General features: G+C 35.2%; 1 protein-coding gene across 5 annotated transcripts; it reads right to left on the minus strand.

The window, feature by feature from the left end:
• Positions 1 to 710: 710 nt before the first annotated feature.
• Positions 711 to 10718, minus strand: LOC127807963 (U-box domain-containing protein 33-like). Of its 5 annotated transcripts, none has more exons than XM_052346233.1 (10): positions 10176 to 10718; positions 9730 to 9851; positions 9135 to 9256; positions 8324 to 8428; positions 6436 to 6745; positions 5998 to 6147; positions 5887 to 5922; positions 4034 to 4561; positions 1301 to 2047; positions 711 to 1064 (listed from the first exon to the last, which is right to left on the minus strand). In XM_052346233.1, the coding sequence occupies exons 1-10, from the start codon at positions 10387 to 10389 to the stop codon at positions 882 to 884; spliced, it is 2517 nt and encodes an 838-aa protein (XP_052202193.1). In that variant the 5' UTR covers positions 10390 to 10718; the 3' UTR covers positions 711 to 881. The 5 variants fall into 5 exon arrangements, with proteins under 5 accessions (XP_052202193.1, XP_052202183.1, XP_052202201.1 ...); XM_052346223.1 differs by having other exon boundaries at positions 5887 to 5925; XM_052346241.1 differs by lacking the exon at positions 5887 to 5922.
• Positions 10719 to 14906: the final 4188 nt, after the last annotated feature.

The following is a 14906-nucleotide window of genomic DNA, read 5'->3' on the forward strand; positions in this document are numbered from 1 at the left end:
GAACCAAGATGCTCAATTTTTAATTTGATTAATATGCATGACTAATTCAGCAGTTAAAATCAAAGTTTCTACAGCTTTAGTGAACTATTAGACTATTATTAATAAATGTAGAATTAATTTATGAGATTCTTGACACCTCAATTTAATTCAAATTAATCTTAAGATAATTATTAAAAACAAAAGCAACACTCTTTTGGATACTGCAAAGCCTCACACGACTCACCCAAAGTGCTCACATTTGTAGTGCATTTGTTTAAAGTAATGGTTTAGGGCATTTAGAATTAGAAGGGTAAGCACATGTATGAAGAGGCAGTCGGGCAGTTTAAAAGTGATTTGCAGATGGGCTTAGCACATCATGACAAGGCCATTTCCTTAAAAGATGGTCACAGGTTTCCTGTGACACATACTAATTACTTATCCATAAGAAATATTCTATAAAAAAAAATTATATAAACGGATGAATAAAAGATTTATCATAAAATCTTTTGTGCTTGCATCATCTCTGTCAACAACCATATGCTTGGTTAATATTATTAAATTCTATGTGATGTATGTCTAGGAGTTTTCTTTGGAAGCTCAGTTTGTGGTGGTGGGTAAGAGTCTCTTTCTGCATTGGCGTCCAAATGCAGTCAGTAACATATCCGTACTGATTTCCTTCTGAGTTTCTGCTAATCCAACTCTTAGTTATAGATTTTCTAAGACAAGCCATCAGAGCTAACTAAACAATTGACAGATTTGGACTTGGAAACAAAGTAAATATTCCTGTACATTCTGTATATCTTTTGAAATATCGGTATGGAACATTTGGCTTGCCCTGTGAGCTCAACTTTGAGAGCATAAGATGATAACATAATTATACGTGTAATTAGCAGATAAAAGTCTCAGGATTTTGTATGCCACTCTTGAATTGCATAGTAAAGGGCATGATTCGGGAGCAGATCCAAGTGATCGAGGTTAAGGTTTGTCATCGGCGAAGTCTTGGCGCCGCTATTCAACCACCCTTTTATGGCGTCTGCTTCGTACGTGAAACCGTCTGCTGCTATGTGCGGGTCTTTCATGACTTCCTGCACATTTAGATTCAGTAGCCAAGATGATATATAAGGCATTTGAAGAAAGGAATCCTTATGAAATACGCAGCAGGCTAAAAGGGCGTCCCCAATCTATGAGGCGGTCAGGTCGGGGAGGAGGGTCGTCCTACTTGTAAGCAGTCCCTTCACTATGACCAAATTCTCAATAGAAACATGGAAAATCTGGGCAATGCTAATGCAGAAAAACATCAAGAATGAAGCCTGATTATTACCTGAAAGATGGGGCAGGTGAAATGAGAGGGTACCCGGCGAGACTCATTGGAGTCATGGTTTGATGAAGTGCATGATTTGTCCAGCAGTTCAATCGTACTCCCAACTTGTGATACAAGGTCTGGCCGATTCTTCTTCTTATTATCGCAGCACCTCAATGCCAGGCAAGCTAAGGTTTTCGCTTGTTCTAGTGGCCAATCCCCGGCAGTTAGCTCCAGCACTGTATTCAAATTCTCTCTTTCAAGTGCACACTTGACATCTTTCACTACCCCCGCAGCTGGTCTTCCAGTTAAAACCCGCAACAGTATAACTCCAAATGAGTACACATCAGACTCCACAGTAAGTTCTCCAGTCTCGAGAAATTCTGGATCCACGTAAGCGGATGCCTCTGGATCAGCGTTATTCAATAATGTGGTTGCGTGAGTTGGATACCCTTCTTTTGAAATCAATTGGTAGATGCCCACATCACCTATTTTGCTGACAAAGTTGGCATCCAGGAGGATATTTGTGGCCTTTAAATTCCCATGAATGATACAAGGCCTGTTGGAGTGGAGGAATACAAGGGCAGAGCATATCTCACTAGCAATTCTGATGCGAGTTTGCCATGAAAGAGGAGTTTTCCCTTGGCAGGCAAGGCAATCTTCAAGGCTCCCATTTGCGAGGTACTCGTAGACAAGTGACCTAGACTCTGGACAAGTTCCAACCAAGTTTACAAGATGAGGGTGTCGTACTCTACTCAAAACATGGGCCTGCATTCAAACACAGAGAGGCAAGCAATCAAAGAAACTTATGACCAGCTTTTCTTTTATGGAAGTAAAAGAAACTCATATTTTTCAAAGGAAAGGGAAGCTACCAGGTTATTTCTTTCTTCTTTGTTATGTTTCTGGACCAATATCATTTCAAGAAGAGAAAGCAATATTCATCATAAAGCAGAAGTAATATGATACCAAGCAAATCTTACAACCCAGCATATAAACTCAAAACATTTGGATACAACTTAAATTCTGTCAAACTCAAACTAAACTAAGGTTTGAAACAAACAGAAGGCTCTAAGAATCTTTGGTACAATTTTAATAATACTTGAGTCACACCCCAATTTACCAATTGTTCATGAAATATTTCTCTAATGCTTAGAGATTGTTAACAAATGCACTATTCAATCGTCAAACTACATCCTCTAAAGCTTAAGAGTTCCATATTGATATAAGAGAAGACATTAGAGTGATCAATTAGCATTAACTGACAGAGAAGGAGAAAAAATCAGTGTCGCTTGCTCAGGGTAACAATTAAGCAGTGGCACAATTATATTTCAAATGGAAAAAACTAAATGTGTAGTAAAATTGGATATTACTTTGAGCTGGATAGTGGTGATACAATAGTTTGCAGATGCACAGCCTCCAGACTTCTCATGTAACTATATTCTTTAGATAGAATTTCTGAGCCTTTTTTTTCCAGATAAAATGATAAAAACAAGCAAACTTTATTGATAACCATGGCAACCTAACTAAATAAACCAAATCTAGCAATGAATGTACATTTTGGATATATAAGAGTCCTTAAATATGAAAACAAAATAAATGATGAACTACAGGCTTTTTCTCATCTCCAGTAATAGTTAAACTGGCAGATGATACACGTTGAAACCAGAGCGTGAACAGGTCAGTATAGGGCACAGGTAAGTGCTTGCAGGCACTGAGTTGGCAAGGGATGGCAAGAGATGGAAAGGGACATAGCAAAAGGATTGCGGAGTAGTAGTGGACAGAGTTTTCAAGCTTACTGGAGAAGTTAGAATCTGAATCATCTGCACAGGTGGCAAGCCACTATCTGTACAGGGCAAGCTCAGGAGCCAGCCCAATAGGGAACCGACCTTGACTAGTTTTGGAGAAAACAAAGTCAGTGAGAATAGTTGCAGTAGTGATTTTATTATCTCTGAGCTAAGAGAGCATAGTTTGTGGATCCACTGCCTCTTTCAGTAATTGGAGATTTCTCTCTGTAATTAGTCAAGGCAGATGTCCCATTAAGGAAGGTGGAGTGAGCAACTCAGTGAAACATTTAGCTCAAACTACCAACTCACAAGTCCTTAGAGCTGTGTGGAGTCCTTCAGCATCATCCCATACTAGCAGACCACCACACCGGAGAGAGAGAGAGAGAGAAAGAGAGAGTTTTGTAAGACTTAACTCCCTAGGTGTGTGGTTCAATTCACACAGGTAGAGCATCCTCATAGTAGATGAAGCACTCCAAATAAAGATTTTATCAACTGAAGAGAGGTGCTGCAAGCATCCTCTCAGCAGGCAGACAATGACAGCAAAGAAGCCAAGGAAGCACCAATGGACAATGGTATAGTTCACAAGCGAAATGAGCCATTTGTTCAACCTAGGAGGTGCTGCCAGCTCGTATGAGAAAACAATCAAGCAGTTGCCCCAGCAGTTCAATCTGTCGAGGCAAGGAGGTGAAGTAAGAATACTTGTACTTATAGACAGAGCATGTGTGCACAACAAAATGCTCAGGAAGGGATAATGGAAGCATAAATAGGTCTAAGTACCACCTCACACAAGGTAACAAATGGAGTTGTACGTGGCAAAAATCACCATACAATAAGTGACCCTTTAAATGCTTGTAGTTCTACCTCTCAAAAAAAGTAAACCTAATTATGACCACCAAATATTTGCACAATCAAGTAGATGTTTGATACAGATTCATCATTGCCACATTTTTTTTTTTTTTTTGCTATTTACCTCATTTTCAAATTCCATATGTCCTCGAGAGCTGTGAGAAGGTAACATCTTTATAGCAACCTTCAGATGACAAAGAAACCCCTTATAAACACTCCCATGTATCCCATCTCCAATCTTCCAAGATGGATCAAAATCTCGGGTTGCCTCATTAATCTCCCAGAAAGAGAATGCAAAGAACTGTAGTCCGAATGAGTCCTGAGCATCCTTCTGTACCAATTTCTTTGTTTCATTAATTTCTCTGATAGTATTATCACGTTCAAATTTTAGCTTATCCCGTTTTTCTTTAAAAGTTTCCAAGAGATTTACAGCTTGAATGATCTTCTCTACTAACTCCTCCTCCATAGACTGAGACTCAACTAGTTGATTCTCTAGGATTGGCTTCTGGTCACGAATGGCCTGGAGCTCTCTTGCATATTGATCATGCTGATTCCTCAACTGATCAAGATTTTGCCTTTGTCTGGCCAGGACTTCCTCCATTTCTTTTCTTTGCTTTATCTCCTTCATGCATAGACTATCTAATTCTTCTGCCTGTAAAAGAGGTTCAGTGGCAGAGCAGTTACATAACAAAAAGGCAATTCTCTAAACATATATTACAAGGTAAGAGATACTCAAGTAAATCAAATAAGCAACTATTTCTGTCTTCAACTTCTCTATTTGTTACAACATATTCATGGGTAATCAGTTTAAGCAAGTTAAAAACTTACAATTACAGAATGTTTTATTTGACAAAAGATTAATATTTTAATAAGATAGCATGATCAAGAAGCAGAAAAAGCACAGGAAATTGGTATTGCAATTGCAAATTAGACCATACAGGCAAACTTACAAATGGAGACCTACAACAAAGATTCCACCTGTCAGGGAAATGTTTGTTGTTCTGGTGTTCCATTGTATCAAGAAGGTAAAACTTCTTCACATAAGCACGTAAGACATTCAAACTCGATAGTTAAGCACAGATTGACCTGGATGAAATGCCAAAAAACATAAATAGTGAACTAAAACGAGGCCTAGGCGGTGCCGAGGCGCTAGGCGGCCGCTGGCCGCTGGCCGCCGCGATTATGGCCAAATCGACCACCTTAGGCGCCAGCCCGGCTAATCGGTACCGGGCGGCGCCTAGGCGGCCAAGGCGGACGCCTAGCCGCGTGAACCGCCTGGACCGCGTGAATCGATTTAGTATAAATTTATTTGGGTTTTTGTTTCCCTTTACCCGTTACCCCTTCTCTCTCGCGCGCACCGCCATCATCTCTTGCAGTTGCAGTCGCCTCCGGTTCTTGCAGTTGCAGAGTCGCCTCTCTCGTGCTCGCGCACCGCCACCGATTTCCCCTTCTCTCTCGTGCTCGCACACCGGTTGCAGAGTCGCCTCCGGTAAGCAGTAAGCAAGCAGCAGCACCGATTTCCCCTTCTCTCTCGTGCTCGCACACCAGTTGCAGAGTCGCCTCCGATTTCCTCTTCTCTCTCGTGCTGCTTGCTGTTGCGTGTTACATCTCTTGTTTTCTTTTTGTTTTTTTGGTTATTTAATTTAGGATTTATGTTAATATTTGATTATTTGTTATTCACTTATTTAAATATTTATTAATTATTATTATTAATATTTTTAAAAAATTAATATTATTTCATTATTGTTATATTATTATTGGTTTATGTTGCATTATTGATACTTTTCAACTTTGATTTAATTGAAAATAACATCAAATTATATTATAAAATTAAAAAAAAAAAACAATTTTCCTAGACCCCGTCTAGTCCCCGCCTAGGCCTCAACCCGGCGCTCGACTAACAACTAGCGACTAGCGCCTTTTAGAACACTGCATAATCTACTTAATTATAAGCTCTCTGCATCCAGAGAATCATACCTTGATACTTTCAGGGGACAAACAATCTTCTTCATCCTGCTACAACACAAGAAATAAGGGAGAGTGGATGAGTAGGGATAACATTGAAAGACAAAAATAGGCAAGTTTTACCTTGTATATCGACTCCAAAGTATCTTCTTCAGCTTTCCATAGACTCACTGACTCTTCAAATTCTTTCTGCTCGGAGTTGTCAGGATCTACCTCAGCATGCTCTAGTTTGTCAGAAATTTCAGAAGTTGCTTGTTCAGCAGATTTTTCTTCCTAGAAAAATTAAACATTAATAACTACTCAAAAGATTTAAGGCTTGGATTATTAACTCGAGGACAATAACAAGGCTACAGTACAACATAAGATTACTCCTAAAACCAAAAGTTAGTTTCCTTTTTAACTAATTCTTAATGGTGAATTTTAGTCAAATCAGTTTCTAAATCACACAAAATGAAGACCTGTAAGCATTACTGATTGAGATTTTGATTAACTAAAGATGGGGAAAAAGGGAAATGTCTGGTTAACTAAATGATTTTCTGCTGACAAACAGTGCATACGTACCAAAGAAACAATAGGTGATGAATGATTTGGATCATCTTGAGACTTGTGCAGAAAGGGTAAAAGTGAACCATCTCCTCTCATCTTGTGCATTGAAAGAGAGTTTACTTGTAAAGTACCAATGGTTTTCTCTGTTGATTTAGTTGAAGGCACCGAAATCTTAGAAGTGAATCTGCCGGACATCCCTTCCACTTCATCAGTTTCTTCATCCACATCTGCATGACTCTCAACCAATTTCATGCCAGAGCTAACAGTTGGACTAGACAATACCGTGATGCTCCCCACATTAGAGCTAACATGGCAATACCTTGGTCTGCAAAAGAAAACATAGTCACTGTTAGAGAGCCACAGTTGAGACTTCTCTTTATATTCAACCCACTGTCACATATAGTTTTACATCATGATAATTGCCCACATCCTTTGAACCAAATTCTTGGTAGACCATTCAAAATATATAACTAGACCCTTCAAAAGTTATTGGAATAAAATACAGCACATTTTGTCCCTCCTGGTGAATTCAAAAGCACTCTTATCTCTCCACCTAGTTAGTATTTGGCCGTCTTCCATCTATTCTGGCTGCGGCTATCTTTGTGCTCATCGCCTATCGTAATTCCAAGCAAACGTTCCTATCTAGCAAACTATAGACTTTCTATAGAACACCACTGGGGAAGAACTGAGTTGTGGAACCCTCTTTGCAAAACAAAGGTAAGGTTGTAGGGATGACAATGGGTATTAACCATAAAATGTACCTGTGAGGTGGGTTTGGACAAAAAATAATTTCCAAACAGGACGAGCATAGATGAAATAAAAATTCCCCACCCAAGAATGGGTTAGAGATGGGTACACAGTCCTTCAGCCCACACATATTTTAAAAATAATTTTTATTTTATACCATACACATAAATTTTGTTCTTTCTATCTAGAAAAAAGGATTTTTATTAAAAAATAAAATCTTTTTAATCTGTAGATATCCTTCTTCTTATTGTCTAAATTCACCTCATGATACTTCATTTATTATTACTTTTATTTTGAATTTGCTAATTACTATATCCATGAATGTGTTTTCTACATTATTTTCTTTTAAAAACTTTTGCAGTAATTTGAAACGTGGGATGTTAATATTGTTGGAAAATACATAGTTAAGAATATAAAATAATTTTTAGGGATAAATTAATTTAGAAATTTTTATATAAATTGTTAGTATAATGTTTGACAAAGATGTGGATAGGGAATTAAGTAAATTATCTTATGGGGATAAGGACAGGGATGGGAAGGACAAATGGGCTGCGGGGACAAGGACAAGGGTGAGGGAAGGGGTACCTAATTCAAACCAGACCCAGTGCCATTCCTAGAAGGTCATGTACAAACACAAACCTCGCAAATCGAGGAGACTCGTGAATTAGGGACGCCTTTTTACTCTACTGGGGAAGAATTCTGTTCATTGGGCATGTATGCCAACTCAAAGCCTACCACATTCTGCCATTGTTACCACTGGTTCTACTTAGCAAAAAACCTTGACATGAAAGAACCAAACAGCTTGGGGATTGGCTCATAGACCTTAGATGACTAAAAATATGTTTGAAAGTGAACTATCCAGGGAGATATGATTTTGATACTGATCCTGTAAAACAAGTCATGAGTAGAACTTAGTGGAACCCAGATCTGCTAATTCAAATTGCAGACTTTTTTTATTTGTATGGAATTTGGATAGGTCAATTTTAGTTACCACTCATTCAAGCACAATCTTGACCAGGTTATTCTGGCCAACAAACCTACTTGCAGGTGCCTAGTGTTATAAGCTATTTTAGTTCAAGACAAATGCAAACACAGGAGTCATAAGCATTGGCAAGTTGAAAAGGAAAAAAAGAAACCTTTAAAATGTCCAGCTTACCTAGTAAAGATAAGGCATCCATTGCAAGCAAACCAAACATGACAGGAAGGTGGAGCTTGCTGGCATACGAATATTGCTTTCTTGGACTTAAGTTCTGATAGTTCCCTGTGGGTCAGACATGACAAGCTTAGTTTAGCATCATCGAACATAAAAAGCATTAAAATAGAAATGAAAACAAGAGAAACTCAAATACAAATTTCTTGTCTTCTCAAACCGAAAATGAGCAATAAGATTGTGATCATCCAGCAAAATTGCTAGAATTCATCCACGAAGTGGCAATAATCATGCTATCAACCAAATCCTAATGTAGTGCAACAGAATGTGCAGGCTGTCAACAAAATCCTAATGTGAGTGTCCTAAACAGATCACCCCTATTTACAGAAAAAAAAAAAACAGATCACCCCTAAGAATTTTATTTATAATACTTTAAAATCATGCAATTAAAATAAGTCATGCTACCATGCCCTTTGATTAACTCAATAATGTTAGTACTTTTAAAGTGATCATCCTTTGATAAAGCAGAAAAGAAAGAATAATTGTACCTATCCAACAGCTTAATTGGATAGGCCTCTTACAAAAAAGCAGGTCTGTATTTTTAATATATCAACAAATTAGCTTTTGACTTGAATGTATCTATACTCACTTTCCTATTTACATGACTGCCCTTAGTTCTTTTTGCATTCCCCCTGATTATACATGTAACTTGACTAGGGCCCACAGTAGTTAGTGTCTCCTATGAGCATTCAAGATGTCATAAAATCCCTTTCATAACTTCTGTTTTCACTGTTATATGTAACTAAATATTTCATACACTGAGTAGTGTTTATCTGCTGCTCCTCCCATGACAAGCCGTCTGACATTGCGTTGAGCTACAACTTGTAGAATCCCTTTCTCCACATTGTCCATTTCAATCCACACTTTAGCTGCCTTCACCTAAAGAAGTAGACCAGAAATCTTTTGAGATAGCAAACAGAAATCTGTTTCAGAAGTTCAGATGTCCTTCAGTTGACTCCAAAACCTTCCATGAAAACGGTACTTACAAGCATGAATTTTGTTGCAAAGTATAAAAATTTATGGGTCTGTTTAGTTTTAGAGAACATTTTCTAATTTTTCAACTTCAATTTTACTATTAAACAGGCCCTAGCATTTTATGTTTCAAAAACCAATAGCATTCATTCCCAGAAAATTTAAAAAACATCTTTTTGATGTTACAATTCATGGTATAAAGTTGAAAAAATTAGAAAGTCGAGTTTTCTATTTTCTAATTGGAGATTCAAATAGAAAATTGGAGTAGGAAAATTAGAAAATGTTCTCTACCACTAAACAGGACCCAAAATTTCAAAAACTAAATCCAATATACTTCAGCAGCAAAGCCGTTTTGGTACACCGTAAAGAAAGAATAATACCCCCGCTTGGTCTATAATAAGATGGTATTGATCTAGAAGTTTGTGCATTCTCTGTCGCTCTAGTTCGTGATATGCCTTAGCCGCATGCTGCTTTAGTTTGCTGAGTGAGGACTTCCCATCAACTGCAAACAACACAAAAAATAAGCATATTGAATTACCGTTACATCCATAATAGAATCCATCAATAATATGTCAAAGTAAGAAATATGCAACAGCAGCATAGAAAAATGATGAGTAATGCATTTGTCCAGTGTCCACATTATTCCCACCCCCACAACATAATTTTATACAGATTAAAGACTCAATCTAACCAAAGTATTTACTTTCACTCGGCAATCATAAACGTAATAATTTCTAACAAACCGATCTAGTCTCTAATCATGCACAAATTAACTTGAATTGACTTCAAATCCAAATATCCAATTAAATTGAAGTGATGAACTCACTGAGTGTGACCAAATGTGCCGGCTGATGAACATGAAGAAGACATATGATCTTGCCAGGAAAGCTCTGCAATGCCCAAAACAGCGTCGATTTGCTCTCCTTCACGTTCTTCCCCACCGCCACAAATATTGTGTTCTCCACATCACACAATCCCCAGGATCCAATCTCCTCCTCACCGCTCCCCATCTCTACAAATCCGCCAAAAACTACACTCATAGTTCCAAATTCTACGATAAAACATGGGAAATTCAATGCGATTGAAACCCTAATCGTGGAGAGTGACCGCAAACTCGTGGCGTAGCGATCAAGCGTTGTCTTGATAGAAGAGGTGGAGAAGATTAATGATAAAGTTCAGATTCAACACACACAAAAATTCACAATTTCTACAATCTTTTTGGGAGGAAAAGGACGAAAAAGATTGCTTGCGAGTGTGTGACGAGTCTAGAGAGAAGGACTGACATTGAAAATGCTGAGAGTTTGGCTCCTTTCTCTCATCCTTTTCGTTCGCTTCCACTTGCTCTCTTTCCTCCCTTCCCTTTCCGTTTTCACCTTGTCTTCTGCTTTTCATTTTACTATGATGGAGCGCACTCAGATGAGGTAACAGTATCGTGCATCTGCCACGTGTCAGAATGAAACCCCCTAACACCGGGGAGAGAGAGAGAGGTGGAGTTGAGGACACACCTTCAAGTAAGCGTGTAGAGAGTCAAAAAGACTTACCGACGACATATTAAATGGGAGTAAAAAGATAAAATTGTCCTACCCAATTTATAAAATGGGCCATTCTCTCCTCTCTTATGGCCTGTCTCATTGTCATGCCATCGTCATCTCACTATCCTCGTCTCTCCGTCGTCGTCTCGTTGCCATTATCTTGTCGCCTCGTCGACCATCACTGTATTTTGAAGATGTAATGACGACCGGTGAGACGAGGATGATAGCGATGTGAGGGCAACAATGATCATGGGGGAGAGAAAAAGGAGCAGGACAATGGCTTATTTTGTAAATTTGTAAAGTGAGCAAGAGTAATTTTATCTTTTTGCGTTCATTTCTATAAGTTTCTCTGATTCTATAAAAAAACTTCACGTTCAAAGCGAACGAACAAGGGAGAGAGAGGGGCATGTCGTTGTTAAACGCACATCCTATAACACAATAATTTATTAATTGGTCAAAAAGATGTTTAATAATTTTATATTTTAAAGTGTCACCATGATATTTTTTATAAAATATAAAAATATTTTTATGCCTTCCCCAAAAGTTGAGTATGCTCCAATTCACACACGCATCTCTTAAAAATCAAACTTACACATTTATTAAAAAAATAATAATAAATAAATAAAAATAATAAAACTCCCTCCAATCGTTTACAAGCTGCGATGCTGGAATCCCAAACCTCATCATCTCAATTTGGAAGTGGCCGACTTTCAAGCAATTGGAACAGTGGAAGCATCATCATAGAACCTTAAAAAAGTATTTGGAATGTGACAACCATTATAATATTATATACAATACGCGACATTTCTGTTTAAATTTTCAAACATTTATATCATTTAACGTATTGAGTTGACGTTGTCATGTGGTCGAGTTGAGCAACCCACGGTCCGAACACGCAACTGTGTGTGGATATGAAATTTTCAAAGACTGAACTGAAGGTGGTGGGTTGGTCACCCAGCGGCCGGAGTCTTAAAACAGTCTTTTATATATATATATATATATATATATTTATACCTATTTTAAAAAATAGAGTAATAAAAAAGAAAAGTAAAAGTCAAGTAGAAGAATCCAAATTTCAAATGAACAAATTTAAACTTGAAAATGATTTTAGAAGGTGTGGCTGAGGCACCTCCATTTGAAGGAGACCTAATAGTTGTTGGGTATTTTGGTTTAAAGCTACTTCACGTCCAAAAATCAAGGAGTTATATATGGTGAAATAGTTGACTTAACAAGGGGTAAATTAATTTTTTTTTATCTTTAGAAAAAATTAAAAAATAAAATAAATAAGAATATAAATATTACGCAAGAGATTTAAAATAGTTCAAGTTTAAAGCCTAATTCACTCTCTCAATTTATGAATTTTGGCAAACACACAGTTTTTATCTTTTCGTTTACCTTTTAACATTTACATAGATTTAACTACTCAACATTTACAAATTAGCTTTTAATACTTGGGTCAGTCATAATCAATTTGCCTTTCAAAGATTAAGCTTAATCTTTATAAGCTTTCACGACATGTATAAAAAGATTTATCAAAAGAAAAATAAGATATTACAATATGCATGGAATTTTCTCTTCATAAAGAATTACAAGATTTGAAATAAAAAACACACTCTCTTATAATAAAAGAGAAATAATTGATTGTGAGTAGCTTGAGAGATAAGATAAGCTCATAAAATTTTGTCTCTTGGTTGTAATATTTTTCTTTCAGCTTCTTTTCCTATATATAGGGTTCATGTATTGAATGCAACTGACATTTGCATTAAACAATTAAAATATTTCTTGTGTCACAACAACCATTCTTGTATCTACAAATCTTAAACAATTGTTAATAATTCACAAAAAACACGTACAAATTATTTGAAAAGCATTAAATGAACTGAAAAGTATAAGTTGATAATATTTAATGCAGTGTAATGGCTATATTTTTCGAATTCTAATAAAAAATACTTAAACATATTTTGGTATTACTCAACTAATTTTGATCTTTACTCAATTTGAAGAACTATGTATTCGAGTATATTTTAGTTTTACTCGAGTATGACAATTTCATTATTCGATTATTTTTTAAGCCACAAAAAGATATAATTCACTCGATTATATAATTAAATTTACTCAATTACATTCGATTTGTACTCTCAAATATAAAGAATTGTAACTCGATTAATTTTTAATCAAAAAACTTAGCCAAATTTCAGCTCATTATTACTCGATTATATAAGATATCCACTCGAGTATAAAATAATATCACTCAATTAATAAATATACTTTACTTGAGTTAAAAGACGTCCAAATACTTTGACATAAAATTACTCAATTACTAAACAAATTCACTGGAGTATATAAGGTAATTACTCTATTATCAACACTACATTACCCAATTAAAATGAAGATAACTAAGAGTTGCATACCATATTAAAGTACAAGGAATTTGATAGTCGAATACTTTTAATCTTTACTCTATTATTCTAATATATGTAATCGATTAATTTGAAAATACCTAGAGCATTACTCGATTACTCTCAAATCTTACTCGATTGATTTTTTTAAAAAAAAAAAACTCTACTGAATGAGCACTCGATTAATTTGAACAACCACTCAATCATTTTGAACAAATATTCAATTAATTTGAACAAATATTTGATTATAAAATTATCACACTTTAAGAATTTTTTAAAATGGTTTTAGTCATCATTATTGAACCAAATTTAAAAAAAAATCATTAAATCAAAACACAAATTTATCAACAATATATGAATTAAACTTAAATATGGAAATCTTTTTTCATAAATTGTTTCTAGTTCTACATCTCCTCCTTCCTCATTTTCTGCCATTTCTTTCTGTTTACTTGGGTAGTAAGTATTTACTTGTAGTAATTAAGATTGAATTCTTTGCAATAAATAATTTAATTGCAACTCTTATTTTCATATTATTATTATTATAACAACTCTCGTATAGAGTGTCAAAAATTTGAAAATGCCCAGAGCATTACTCGATTACTCTCAAATCTTACTCGGTTGATTTTTTTTAAAAAAAAAAAAAACTTTTCTGATTGAGCACTCGATTAATTTGAACAACCACTCGATCATTTTGATCAAATATTTGATTATAAGATTATCACACTTTAAGAATTTTTTAAAATGGTTTTAGTCATCATTATTGAACCAAATTTTTTAAAAAAAATCATTAAATCAAAACACAAATTTCTCAACAATATATGAATTAAACTTAAATATGGAAATATTTTTTCTTAAATTGTTTCTAGTTCTACATCTCTTCCTTCCTCATTTTCCGCCATTTCCTTATGTTTTATAGATTTTGATCAACTTTATAAACCGACTTAGGTAGTAAGTATTTACTTGTAGTAATTAAGACTGAATTCTTTGCAATAAATAATTTAATTACAACTCTTATTTTCATATTATTATTATTATAACATCTCTTGTATAAAGTGTCAAAAATTATCATTTCAATACACATATATTGTTAGACATGAGCCATAAAGACCAATTCTAATAACATAAAGATATTTGATCTTGTAATTTTTTAAATATTATTTAAAAATATATTTATTTTTTATTTAAATTGTAATATGATTTAAATTAAAAACATATATCCATTAGTATAATAAGGAATAAATATTATTCTTAAGAGTTAAGAATATGAATTATAGATAATTTATAATTTATTATACTATAAACATATTCTTAACCGTAAAGTTTCTAATTTGTGAATAGCAACTCATAAAAGCCACCATGTTATCTTCCTATTTATTCAATACAAGATACTCAAAGATAAAATTGGTGAGTCTTGTGTCGTTTTGTATGAGATATGAAAGAAAAATGAGTGGACGCTCCTTACAAGAACGACTTTACTGAACGAGACTATTAACATTGAATCACATGAGTTTTATCTTACAAGTTAATGATTCGATGTTAGCTATAAATGTGTAACTAGTCCTTAGACCTGAGATGACATATATATCTATGTATTGGTGAATTAAGATATCAACGATATTATATGAT

Source organism: Diospyros lotus, chromosome 1 (genome assembly GCF_014633365.1).
Source record: "Diospyros lotus cultivar Yz01 chromosome 1, ASM1463336v1, whole genome shotgun sequence".
Classification (NCBI taxonomy): domain Eukaryota; kingdom Viridiplantae; phylum Streptophyta; class Magnoliopsida; order Ericales; family Ebenaceae; genus Diospyros; species Diospyros lotus.